Source organism: Lathamus discolor, chromosome 2 (assembly GCF_037157495.1).
Source record: "Lathamus discolor isolate bLatDis1 chromosome 2, bLatDis1.hap1, whole genome shotgun sequence".
Classification (NCBI taxonomy): Eukaryota; Metazoa; Chordata; class Aves; order Psittaciformes; family Psittacidae; genus Lathamus; species Lathamus discolor.
Genome location: NC_088885.1, coordinates 76,531,213 through 76,544,202, shown reverse-complemented (window position 1 = coordinate 76,544,202; position 12,990 = coordinate 76,531,213). Strand labels below are relative to the sequence as shown.

The 12,990-nt window shown below is 39.3% G+C and overlaps 1 protein-coding gene across 3 annotated transcripts in view; it reads left to right on the top strand.

Moving 5' to 3' along the window:
* The window catches only part of LOC136008388 (cadherin-6), a 104,209-nt gene extending 93,656 nt beyond the window's left edge, over window positions 1-10,553 (top strand). For all 3 annotated transcript variants that reach the window (XM_065667555.1, XM_065667556.1, XM_065667558.1), the window contains one exon: window positions 3,278-10,553. In XM_065667555.1, the coding sequence (XP_065523627.1) occupies window positions 3,278-3,768 (491 nt within the window). In that variant the 3' untranslated portion in view covers window positions 3,769-10,553. The remainder of the gene's footprint in view (window positions 1-3,277) is intronic.
* Window positions 10,554-12,990: the final 2,437 nt, after the last annotated feature.

The following is a 12,990-nucleotide window of genomic DNA, read 5'->3' as shown; positions in this document are numbered from 1 at the left end:
ACAGAAGGAGGACAGGTAACTCCATTTAAAAAAATTAACTTCCCACATGTAAACTGAGGAGAAACAAGTCTCAGTGCTTCTGCTGATAAAAGGATGCTGAAATGGAGTGGCTACTAAAGCACTCCCTCAAAAGCTGTAGAGTCCTCCTTTTCGGACACCTGCAAATATGAACAAGTTGGATCCTGAATGTGGAGGATATACAGATCTCTGGATACAGCACTTACAGGTGGTCAACATTTTTTTTTTTTTTTAATAAAAAGAAAGACGGATTGCAAAATCTCTCACATTCCTTTCATGTTTCACCCATTTTGCACAGCAGAAACAATCAGTCTCTTGGCCATTAGCCAAAGTCTGTTCATCTGGGGAGAACTGCATGATACAACACAGGCAGCTCTCAGGGAGATGATGTTAGTCACCTTTAATATCTGGTCAAAAAAGAAGGGAGTCATGCCAGTTTTACGGCAGTAGGGCCAAGCAGGGGAGAAAACATTTCCTCAGTGATTCTGCTTCTTTCCACTACACTCATATTTTCCTTGGACATGTTCCATTACAATTGCAGAATCATCCTGATCTTTACTATTAGCAAAATTTCCCTCTCCAGTGATGAGTTAAAGACTATGTTGTGATTCTCAGACTTTGGCAATATAGTCATGGTTTGCCCAAATAAGCACTATCCCATTTTTTGTAAAAGATTCCCACAATAACAATCTTACCCTTAATTCACCATTAATTTTTCAAAACATCATATAATTTCCTCCAAGAGCTGATATCACTTTGTATCAAGTTCCTCACCAGAAAAAGAAATCTAATGCTGCAGGTAGTCTTGCACTCATTAGTACAACTGTGCTCATTAATATCAATCTGACATTAAATGATTTCCTGGTTTATGTCAATTGAAAATAAGTGATTCTGTGTGCTAAGCAGCACTTTATGTCTATTATTGTTCACCCCACCATGCACTATAAGCAGATTTCCAATTAACTCAACTATATAATTTTCTATTTTCAGACTAGTTGCAGGGTTTAAATGTGCAACCACTGCTGAGTCTAAAACAATACTCTGGGCAGATCCAAACCACAGCTTAAAGGTTAGCAGCAACAAAAAATGCTTGTGAATTGCTAGGTTTAGTTGCAGTTTAAGTACGTCTAGCTGCTTATCAGGAGACCTCAGATACAGTTAAACACTGACTTGCAAATAAAGGTTATGTGCTTTAACATAGAACTTCTAATGTTTTGGGTTTTTTTGCCAGCAAGTTCAGCACAAAATAGAAAAAAAAAAAATCCAAGTATCAGAGGAGTGGCATAATCAAAGTCTCATCCTTGCATATTCTGAGTAACACCTTCTTGTTGATGATACTTCAGCAACCCTTCCACATAAAAGCTATCATTCCTATGATATTATTTTCAGATAGTTCTACTGGTCACTATCCTGGGTGCCCATACAAAGTTGAGACTGTGTTTCTCAAGTTCTCAAAATTTTCTCCAGCTCTCTCCATTTTCTCACATAGACCTTTCTCCAGTCCTCCCATGTAGTGTCACAGCTTTATGCTCTTCAGGAATTCTCTCTTACTGCATTTTTACAAAGCAGCACAAAGAAGCATCACTCAGATTAGGACCCTTGCGTAACACTGTAAGTAAATCCTCATCATTAGGATGAGAGCCTGAAGTTTTCACTATCTGAAACACTTCTCCTAATTCCTTCAGTTTCACCACCTTACTTATTTCCTTTCAACTCATTAGCTAATGTTTTCCCTTACTCACACTATTCCTACGGTAACAGGAATTAGAGCACTTTTCTTCTTTATCCTGTCTTCTTGGAATCCCTCTGTAGTCAGTCAACTGAGAGCAAGAGCATAAGACTCTTCCACAACATGCTTGAGCACACCTGCAGATAGCATCTTGCTCTAAGCAATCCTGCAGGGGAACCCATCATTAAAATAAAATAAACAGACTTTTTGTCTGTTGAAGGAAGCTAAGAAAGACAGGTTTCAATGGGCTAAAATTTTGTTTGAGGGATGACCTTAGTCCTTGGCATTGCCCTTAGAAAGATTATAAATGAGGAAGGTACTGCCAAAAAAAAAAAAAAGAAAAAGTCTGTAATGGTTACTGTGCTTTATCTCACACATCATTTTAGAAACACATTATATGAAAGATAATTTTGATCCACCTTATAATCTCATATCAGTGAGCTTAGGTATTTTCTGATTTGCTTTGCTTTGCTATGAAAGAACTATAAAGACTGCAAGATGTGCCTTTTCTTGGAGTTTACACAGCAGAGCTGAAATACTGGGCACTGTGGACCTCAGACTACCAAAGCAACAGTGACTGTAGCAATACATCCATGCTCCTTTCTGCTGCTCATTTGTAGATATTCAGCCTTTCAGCATCCTAAAGTAGAATCCAGCTAAGAAATCTGAAATTAGCTTCTGAAGGACATGAAGTGTTGAACATATCCCCTTCTTCCCTCTGTGTCTACTTCTCCATCAGTACCAGGGTTATTATTGAGTAAAAATATTTAAATTTGGATCTTGGCCTTGGAGAGTGTTCCTGCCCTTCAAATAAATTAAAAATACAGGTATACGCACATACACTTTAGTATAAAAGACATAAAATATCTGTTTGAGAAATCTCATGCTTTTGGCAGATTAAAATATACCACTATCGTATCTCATCAGTCTAAGATTTAAGCCATTATACTTTTTAAGGTGATGTACATTGTAAAAGCATGCCAGTGAAGTTAATAAAACTTAGACCTTGTGATGTCTGAAAATCCACTCTGTATTCAAATCGTTTTCTAGAGGAGGATAGATTTACTTATCTTGAAATGCAGCTTTGCTAACCTTTTACCATAACCCAGTAGGTACTAGCTTTGTCCATAGCACAAGTTGCATCTTCTCCCAGGGGCTCAAGGTAAATAACATCTGATGCTACTTATTTTGAAGAAAGTGTTTCTTCCTTCCCAGCTCTCATGAAACTCGTTCTGTTCTCAAGGCAACAGAACTACTGTATGACTCTGGGTAAAAATGGGCCTACTGACAAAAACACACTCCACTTGGCGTCTTACAAGCTTGACATCTCCTTTCTTCTAGGGCACATCTATGCCATTTCATCTCCCAAGGTACTCCCAGAGCACACACAGCCTGAAAACCTGACGTGCACATTTGCAGTTTTGCAAAACATCTTTTAAAACTTCATATTCAACCAGAGGCACAGCATTTCTTCTGGATTTTAATGGATTTAGGGATTAACCTTTCTCTTCCTGTTACTTTTGTTTCCAGTTACAGTGGTGCTTTTTGCAGCACTGAGAAGGCAGCGGAAAAAAGAGCCTTTGATTATTTCGAAAGAAGACATCAGAGACAACATTGTCAGTTATAATGATGAAGGTGGTGGAGAGGAAGATACCCAGGCATTTGATATCGGCACGCTGAGAAATCCTGAAGCCATAGATGATAATAAATTCCGCAGAGACATTGTGCCGGAAACACTTTTTATGCCACAGCGGACTGCCACAGTGCGAGATAACACGGATGTCAGAGATTTCATTAACCAAAGGTTAAAGGAAAATGATATAGATCCAACGGCACCCCCGTATGACTCATTAGCAACCTACGCGTATGAAGGTAATGGTTCTGTGGCTGAGTCCCTCAGCTCCTTGGAGTCGGTGACTACGGATGGAGATCAGGACTATGATTACCTCAGTGACTGGGGACCTCGGTTTAAAAAGCTGGCAGATATGTATGGCGCAATGGACAGTGACAAAGACTCTTAATGTGTTGCCTTTTTTCTTTTCTTTTTTGTTTCCATTCCTCATTTTCAGAAACAGCATTGAGAAATGTGAGGTGGCTATTTTTTTCTATTTCTCCAGAGCCGTGTGAAAGGGTTCGCTGTTCTACCCACTCAAATTGTCTAATGATTGCAGTCTGTGTGGATCAGCCATCAGAAAACTTTTTCTAGTATCATTTTACGAGCTTCCAAGAGGCAGAATTCTTATTTTTCACTGCATCCAGTTTACCAAGCCAATCTTAGAGGCACGGCAGTATTGGAGGGGAAAAAAAAGGATCTGATGGGAGCAATGTTTTTACTCGTTCTGCTTATATTGTAAATTGGAATATACTACTGTTTAAGCTCACTTGCTCTTTTTTACTTGTATTCAGACTATTCAGCTCAGACAACTGCTCTGTTGATTGTGTATTGCACATCCCAATGTAATGAGGTACCCTAGTTTACCCTATGTATTATAGCCAAAAGTAGTGGTGGTGGAATGAAGGGTTTTTATACAAGTAGAGTAAGCTGAGACAAAAAAACATCAAACATGCATTTTTCTCATTAGAAGGGTAGAAAGGTCTAATGGTCATTTAAACCTAAGTGTTTTTCTAGGACTCATCATTGCCCCCAGAATCATACTATCACACACTTAGATATAGTTCATTGACCGCTATGTATATATTCTTCTGACCTAGCATTGCTGAAGAGATGTGTGTGCGTGCATGTGTGTGTGATCAGTAGCCCCAGTATCTAATTCCTAGATTATTTCCCAGTTCTAACCCAGACCTGCCTTGTGATATGGGGAGAATCATCTAATTCAACTCCAGATTAGATCATGACTTGGAGGAAGGAGCAGATCATAACTTTGTTTTCCTTTGTACTTCTTTAGTCAGTCTTCACATGCACATCAGTTCAGTGATAGCCACTGCACTGCGGAGGTGTTAGCCGTTTCGTATTCAGCCTGGTCTTATGTGGAGGAGAGAAGTGGTAGCCTCAAGGGGATTACCACCCACTGGGACAAAAAGAGCAGCTGCAAAGGAGGAAAGAGTGCTTATTTTGTCTTGACCTTCCCCTGCCTGGATGCCCAGGGTGGATCCCTGGCTGACTCTTTGCCTAGTTTTGCTATCTGTAAAGAGGGGAAATAATGCCTACCTCATCAGGATGTTGCAAGAATTATACAAGTCATTTGCAAAAAGTTTTAGAGATGGAAAATGCTGGTATTCTGCCAGAGGAAGTAATGTCTCATGCTTTTGGGTGGTTGTTTCATTTCCAGAGTCAAGCCCTGTATGCACAAGTAAGTGAGAATCAGTTGTCATTCCAACAGCCTGAAAAGTAGGGTCTATAACTATAGCGCTTTTTTTTTTTTTTTTTTTAATAACCTATTTAGCCAGGGTTCTTAAAGACTTCACCAAAAGATAAAATTTTAATCACAAGTCTCTATGTACGTCCATTTATCCACTTTGCCAAGCTAAGGCATTTTTGTCCAGGGATGGGGTGAGGGAAGATGCTGTAGTCTCAGGCCAAACCAGGCTTTTTTATAGCTTGTGCACCATTCAGTGTCTCTGCTGGTTTGCCAAATGTATGCAGGTGCTGCTTTTCAAATCCAGCCATCTAGAAGAGGTTATTTGGAGGAAACTGCCATGGGACATCCAATTCCAGGAGCTAAAAGCCACCCTGAGTCCCAAAGCAGGGACACAGCCCATGACAAGGAAAGAAGGAAGATTTTTTTTTTTTTTTTAATATACCTCATACATAACTAATCTCATTTATTTAATTTCGAAACAGTATTTAATACCAGTATCACAGGCAGGGATCTATTTTCGTCCTCTCCTGAATCTTAAGTGAATCAGTTTAAAAACTAAACAACAGCTCCAATTTACTCTAAATATAGAGAAGGGGAAAAGTTAATAAAGAGAAAATTAAAGGGGATTAAAAATTAATCCCTGGAATTCATTACTCCTAGAGATTTAAATAGAAAGAGCAGTAAAATTCACAAGTATTAGACTTCTACAAACATGACAACATAATTTCAGGTTTTGTGAAACAGTCCCAGTGAAGAGGATGAGCCAGCCATGTGGCAGTGCCCTGATGGGACTGGGAAGAACAGTTCTGCAGTGGAAAGCACTGCACATTTGTAGGTTTAGGGCAAAGCAGCTAATGATGACTTGCTGATGACCAGCATGACAGGTAGGTGGATGTTCAGTGTGGAGGAGTCCAGTGTTTCAAAGGATCCTGAGCAGCCCCTGCTCTCCCTGATGTAGGCCTCATACAGTGCTTCAGTTCAGCAGAACAAAGTGCCCAACTCTATTGCTTAGAAGGCTGAGCCTGCCGCACCTGTCACAATGGCAGTGGTACGAGGTCTTTATTATGTCCTTCTGTGGGCCTTTCAGTAATTTAAGATGATAAAAGCCTTTGAAAGTCTAGCCCTTCATGTCTTCCTTGAAATGAGAACTTCCAGGAGGCAACCTGTCCAAAACCTGGCTCTGGCACATACAGGAGGGACCATCTGGATTTCAGATAAGTGGAGGAGGAACAGATGCTCAGCACCACCTGCCATATGTCCCTCACTTTGGGCTGCTTTCTTCATTCACTCAGTGGAGACAGTGTACCCCTAGGGAGCTCTTCCCAGTGGCTCCCTAACACACCTTTGTCTCACCCTTCACTGCCTGGCATTGCCTCGAGCTCAGAGTCCAGCTGGACACCCAAAATGAGCTAGTGCCTCTTCCTCTCCTCAGGCCCTGGGGAAACAGATTTATTCACAAAGGGAATGACAGAGGTGGCTGTGAAACTGCACACACATTTGGACCTGCAAGCCACCCCCAGCCCACAGGGAAGAAAGGTGCTTGACTTGTCACCATCATCTGATTGAAGGCAGACCTTACGCCCTGAAAGGGCTGGGGCACCCTGCAGGTCAACTTTCATTAGGCATTCTTTGGGGTGGGAAAAAGACAACAGGAGGATCACTCACCTCCTTGTAACTAGTTTCCTATGTTCGTACAGTGGTTTTGTCTGATTTAGTGATTGTTAGTAGCCGTCCAAGCGCAAGTTTCATTTGGGTTTTTTCCTTCTTATTTTTGATTGAAAACTGCTTTTCTTTTGTCCATTGCGTGGCACAGTAAGTACCAGTAATCACTCCTGTTTTGTAAATATATTACATAGAAAATTGTTATGTCACCACCAATATGGTGCCTGAATAGCAAATTTTCTTCTAAGAAAATTCAAAGCAAACTTGCATCCGAATTATTATTTATACACCTAGGTTTTAAAGTCTACTTTTTCCTGCAAATTAGACAGATTTAGCATCTCTCACACAGCAAGAAGAGTTCAGTTCTGTCTTTTCTTCTTGATTAGCAGTACCACAAAGTGCAATTTATAAAATCAGTACTGCATATTAAGTATTGAAAGTGCCATATTGCAGTGAATACAAAGCTTTGCAGTAGTATTTCTTTGCACTTTGTAGCATGCCAGAGTGCTAGGTGATAGAAATGAGTATTTAACAATGCTTTAATACAGTGTTAGAATTGTAATTTATAGATAAACAAGTGTTAGACTATGGGCTATGAAGTGTTTTTCAAGGCTGTTTTAAGCCTGATTTTCTTACAACCGCACCTATTTAAGAAGAGATATTATTAAGAAGCTTCGCTAAGCCAGGTAGAGATAAGCAATGCAGTTGGCTTTCAGTTTGGAAAAACATCTGATCTAACAGGGGACCTATGAACAGGTACCAAGGAATTCAGTGGAGTTAACACAAAACAGGTGCATGTTTACATGGGAGACTTTTCTGCTATGGCAGAACAATAACCTCTCTACGCTTGAAATTGAAAAAGGTTTCTAATATAGCTATTTCATCTCAGCTCCCAAAACAGCCACTTTATTCTATAAAAATGATTTTTCTCCAGAACAATATTTCAGGGTGAAACTGATTTTATCCCATAGCAGCACTAGTATGGAGAGACACAGCAGCACATGCCTCCAATGTGCTAGGAAATCTCTCTATGTAGACAAGTGCTTGAAAAAGAGCTGAAAACAGAAACTTCCAGCGAGCTCTGGACAAGGGAATTTGGGGTTCCCACATGGTTCTACCAATAGTATCACAGGACTGGGATGTGTTCTCAAACCTGACATAGATGAAGATGAGAAAAACAAGTTGTTTGTGGTTTTGAAGTTATTGCTGGTAAAAAAAAAAATGCTGGGAAATATTCTGAGTAGAAGAACAACATTCCACCTGTACCAAGACATATTTTCTAAATTTGTCCTAAGAAACAGATACATTTTTCTGACTTTTTTACTTTTTCTTTTTTTTCAGTTGTCAGGTCTTATTTCACTTTACGGACAGGTGTTTCTAGCTGTTAAACAGGAATGGGAGAGGCAACTTTCAAATAATGCACTTTTGGAAGTACCAGGCTACATTATAAGGCACACTACTTCCATTTCTCTGTCAGAAAACAAGCAGAAAAGTCCCACAAAATCCAACTAACTGAATATCTGTAGTACCATAAAAAGCAGAACGGTCATAAAGAAGTAGAGCAGGGAGAAATGGCTTTGGAAATGTTTGTCTTCACATGTACAGTATGACAAAAAGAAGGGAAATGATGAACATTGGAAGCTGGCCATGTTTCAAAACCAGACATCCCTTTTGAGCAGGGTCAATGGTTCACAGTCATTCCTAACACGTCCAGATTTCCTACAGCAGCCAGAGGGAGACTTGCATGGATAGGAAGAAAGACATCTTTTTTCAGACCAAGAAAATTAAATCTAGGCCATTTACACGCAGATCTCTGTGAAAGTTCCTTTGTCTTGATTATTATTAAAAAATGTTAGATTTCTGCAGCTGATCTATCTTGAGGGCCTTCTGCAGGGTGAATTGCAGATAGTGAGCAGGTAACTTTGCAGACACCACTGTGTTAGCTCTTCCTGCCACCATCTGTTTTAAATCTCTCCATGTTTCCTTTGGATATAAGTAGTACCGAAGTGTTTCAGAAGACCACTGTCGCAGCTGGATGTTGCCAGCTCCTACCCATTTGTGTTTCAATTAGCAGTGCAGTCTGAGGTCCCTTATCAAATGAGAGGTGACAAATTAACAACCATTACACTACTTCCAATAAATATGAACTATGCTGCAAGTTGTGAAATGCAGGGCTTTTTTCCAAACCCCCCAGACCTGTGAAACAGCAGCCTCCTTCAATAAATGTCAAACCTACAACATTTTCGGTTCAGTCTTCAGAAATACTTGTTTTCTTAGAGATTTTTTCTGTACTTAAACAGGAACAAAGGCATATTTAATGTCTATGGCCTCATGCATTGGTCCAGAAGGAGGAAAAAAACCCACAGCAGCCACACAATATTTTGATGTAGCTTTACGTCTCCCCTCAGTAGTTTTATTTAGGCACAACTGAAACAATCTTGATGCTGTCTATCATTTCACACACAATACTACACTTTTGATCCCAGACCTGCATTTGTCATACACTAAACACTTTCCTGAACAGTTCATAAAATTCAGCAGTAGGTATCTAAAAGCCATGTCTGGGATTACAGGGAGTGCAAGTCAGAGAACTGGGAATTTCAGGAACAACAGAAAATTAATTGAATGAGGTGATGGGAGGGAGGTAGTCAGTCACACACAAAGCAGGTCCATGGCACTTAAAAGCCGCAAAGCTGTCATATTATGCATAGAGTTACTGGATTTCAAAGGAGTATTTACAGAACCTGCTCTTTTTTTCTTTTTTTTTTTTTTTCCCTGCATGTTTTTTTTTGTTTGTTTGTTTTTAGGGAAAAAAAAAAAAAAAAGAACAAAAAAATTAGGAGCTGCTAACTTCAAATTTCTCCTTCCATGAAGTCAACTTGACAAATTGAAGTATACGTCCAGCATATAGAGAAATCCTTTCCACTCCCATGAGCTTTTGACCTTTCCTATGAGACTGCACTATTTATGTAAATATATCTGGAGACACTTTCTATAATCTTTTAGTTTTCTATGATCTATTACCTTAGTGTTTATTAAAGAAACAAATGTATAGAATTATTAAGTATTCAGGTGAACACAACAAACAAACAACACTGCAAACACAAAATTGTTGTGAATTTTGACACATAAAAATTTCTTCAGAATCACTGTACTGTTTTAATTCTGTGATTACATTCATTGCTTTGAAAAATTAAACTTAAAGGCCTTATAATAAATGCTATGTGCATCTTAACTGTGTTGCTGAGCGAAATCAATCTGGCAAACTGCTATTGCTATTTGTGATTTTTAAACCCTTAAAATAAATGCTTTTCGGTATTGATTTTTTTTAATTAAAATACTTCCAAGCATAAATTGAAACTGATGCCTCCACCTGAGAAGATTTACTTACTGGCATGCTCCAGGCATGGTGATGCCAATCCTGGTTGTGCCAAGGGAGCCTCAGCATCAGATAGATCTGGTCACTGCTCAGCCTAGAGGGACATTTGCATGCTATAAGATTTTTGTCGCGCAAGAGATTTACACCTTGAAGCTTCCCTGTGCTGCAAAGGGATCCATGCCGGAACAATTATCTCTCCTGCAGCGTGGATGGGCAATTCGTTATGGTCAGACGGCAAGCGTGCACTCTCTCCCTTATGTTTCCTGTTCACTGTACTGGCTTCTTTTGGGGGGTTGGGGGACAAGGAAAAATGAAATTTCAGGATTTAATGAGAAACCAATTTGAACAAAAATTTCTCACAGACAGAATGAATTTGCCTTTTTGCAAATTGATTTTTGTAACAAGTTATTTATATGATACTACTGAATAAATTGTTTTTTTCTAACTTGTTTTTTTTTTTTTTTCCTAATTCCATGTTTTATGTTTACAACACTGTCACAGAAATAAGCCTTTGAAAAGATTCCATGATCACTTTAAGACACAGGGGTAAATTCAGTCTTTCAAATGCCATTTGTAAGTGCCTGGCTTGCAACATGCTGTAAGAGCAGTAGGATCACTATTCTGTGATAAGTGCTGCCTCCCCCCAAAAAAATCTCATTATCTGAACACCAAATCACATAAACTAAACACTGCACTATACATGGAGGATGCACGTACTTCCCACACACACCTTTAAAATTGCAAGCATAGAGAGCCTGCAGTTACCCCATCTCTTGGATCTGTTACTTTTTGCATTAGAGCAGCCCTACAAAATTTCACAAAACATCAGCTTAGGCTTTTCATCTTCTAAATGAAGACAGGTGCAGCAGCAGGAATCCTGGTTATCCACCCGCTGAGACGTGGTCCAGGCTTTGCAACCCTCCATGTCTATTGAAGCCCTGAGTGCCAGAAGCACAACAGAAGGACCCTACCACTCTTATTTACATGAAAGAAGAATCTGACGTATTTCTTATTTGATTGACTAACAAAAAGCACCTCAATCACAAAGAAAAGTCAACTAAAGGCTGACATTTCATCCAGAAAACATGTTTGATTCTCAGACATTAATTTACCAGATTTATCTATATAACTCTCCCCCAACAAACAACACACAAAACACAATCCACCCCCATATTCATTTCTCCTTGATGCTACCAAAGTCAAGTTAGCCACTCAAGTCTATAGTCTCTTTCTTTAAAAACACTTAACCAGTCCTTGTTGAATTTCAAGGACAGCTTGTACAAGGAAACTGAAGAAAAGAACAATACATTTAAGTGATGCTTTAATACTTGCAGAAAAATTGCAGGAATGATCACTTACATGAGCAGACAAATGAATTCTGTGTTGGCCCTTCCAGTTGTAATCTCTGATAGTGTTACCTTTGATGTTGTACACGAAGTCCAAATTCCTTGGATAAGGTACAAACATTTTAAAATTTAAAAAGTACATATTCTCAGCTAAAGCCTTTGAAGCCTTTCCTTTTTCTTATCAGCACTAGTACATATTTCCCCATTTTTAGCACAGACAGCTATCTAACAATTAAACACCCTCTACATTTTCTATTCTCAGAACTGAGGCCTCTAACAGGTTCACAGTGGCTATTTGTCCCCACATCAGATCCCCAAGCTTCTCTGTCCCTCCAACCAGAAAGGCTGATTTCCTTATTCCCCACAAATTTAAAAGCAAACATGAGCATTGTCAGGAGTGCTCCATTGCTATTCAGAATCACTCTAGTACTCATCATGCACTTTTAAACTTGGCAAACCATGGAGTGCACAAAGCCATGTGCATTTTTACTAGATGTGGAGATAGATACTCATGGCCTGATAGGACCTTATAATGTATCTTACTCTATTTAAACAAAAGAGAAAAAACTTACAAGGATCAAGGGGATGTGCTGACTTAAATCTTAAAAAAAAAAACTTTGGGGTGGTTCATTCTTAATATGTATATGTGTGTGTGTGCATATACATATACACATATATATAACCAACCAGGGTCCCCTTTATACAGCTTTCCTTATAACCCCTGCTGGAACTTTCTTAACTCAGAACTTTGCTGCCTGTCTGCTCATGCATGCATCTTAATTAATAAACAAATGAATAAATCCCCTCCTGATTGCTTTTACATGTTTTTCTAAACATCTGCTTCTACCTACATTGTTAGACAAAGCTGCTCTCTTCTACAGCTCAGCTGGGGAACTTATTTTTCTCTCTCCCTCTCTCTCTCAGGATGCAATTGGGTATTTCATGTCAATTATCTTAATTGGAAGCAAGCTTAACCCATTTCCCAATTACAGCTCCTGCTTATTAGAACAAACAAACTCTCAAACCTCCTTTAATAAAACAAAATAAAACAAAAAATGCCCCCAAAGAACAAACTTAAACTTTGGTAACAATTCACTGAAAAGAGGACTAAATAAAAGAGCTCTAGGAAGTGAAAGAGTGAAGAAACCGGTGGAGGGGCAAGAGAAAGTAGGGGTCCAACTGATTCAGTCTCCAACCCAGCTTTTCTGTAAGCCTGTACTGACAACTCACAGAGGGAGCACTCCTCACCTTGTTACTCATTTTGTTTACATTTCATTACATTTCTTACTCCCCCACTGTTGGGCATTTTGATGGCCTAACTTATCTAGAGTTAGAGTATGGAGCCAGGTTCTCTCTGCCTCCTCCTTATCACAGTAGTTCCAGATTTTATTGCTCGTGTTCAGATGGACATGAACCTAATACCTGTTGCCAAAGACAGAAAGCCTAATGGGATAAAAAGGAACAAGAGGGCCAAGCCACGTGTTACTGCTCCGAATTATAGCTGGGTTAGCTATGCCTCTTCACATGGCCTTCATT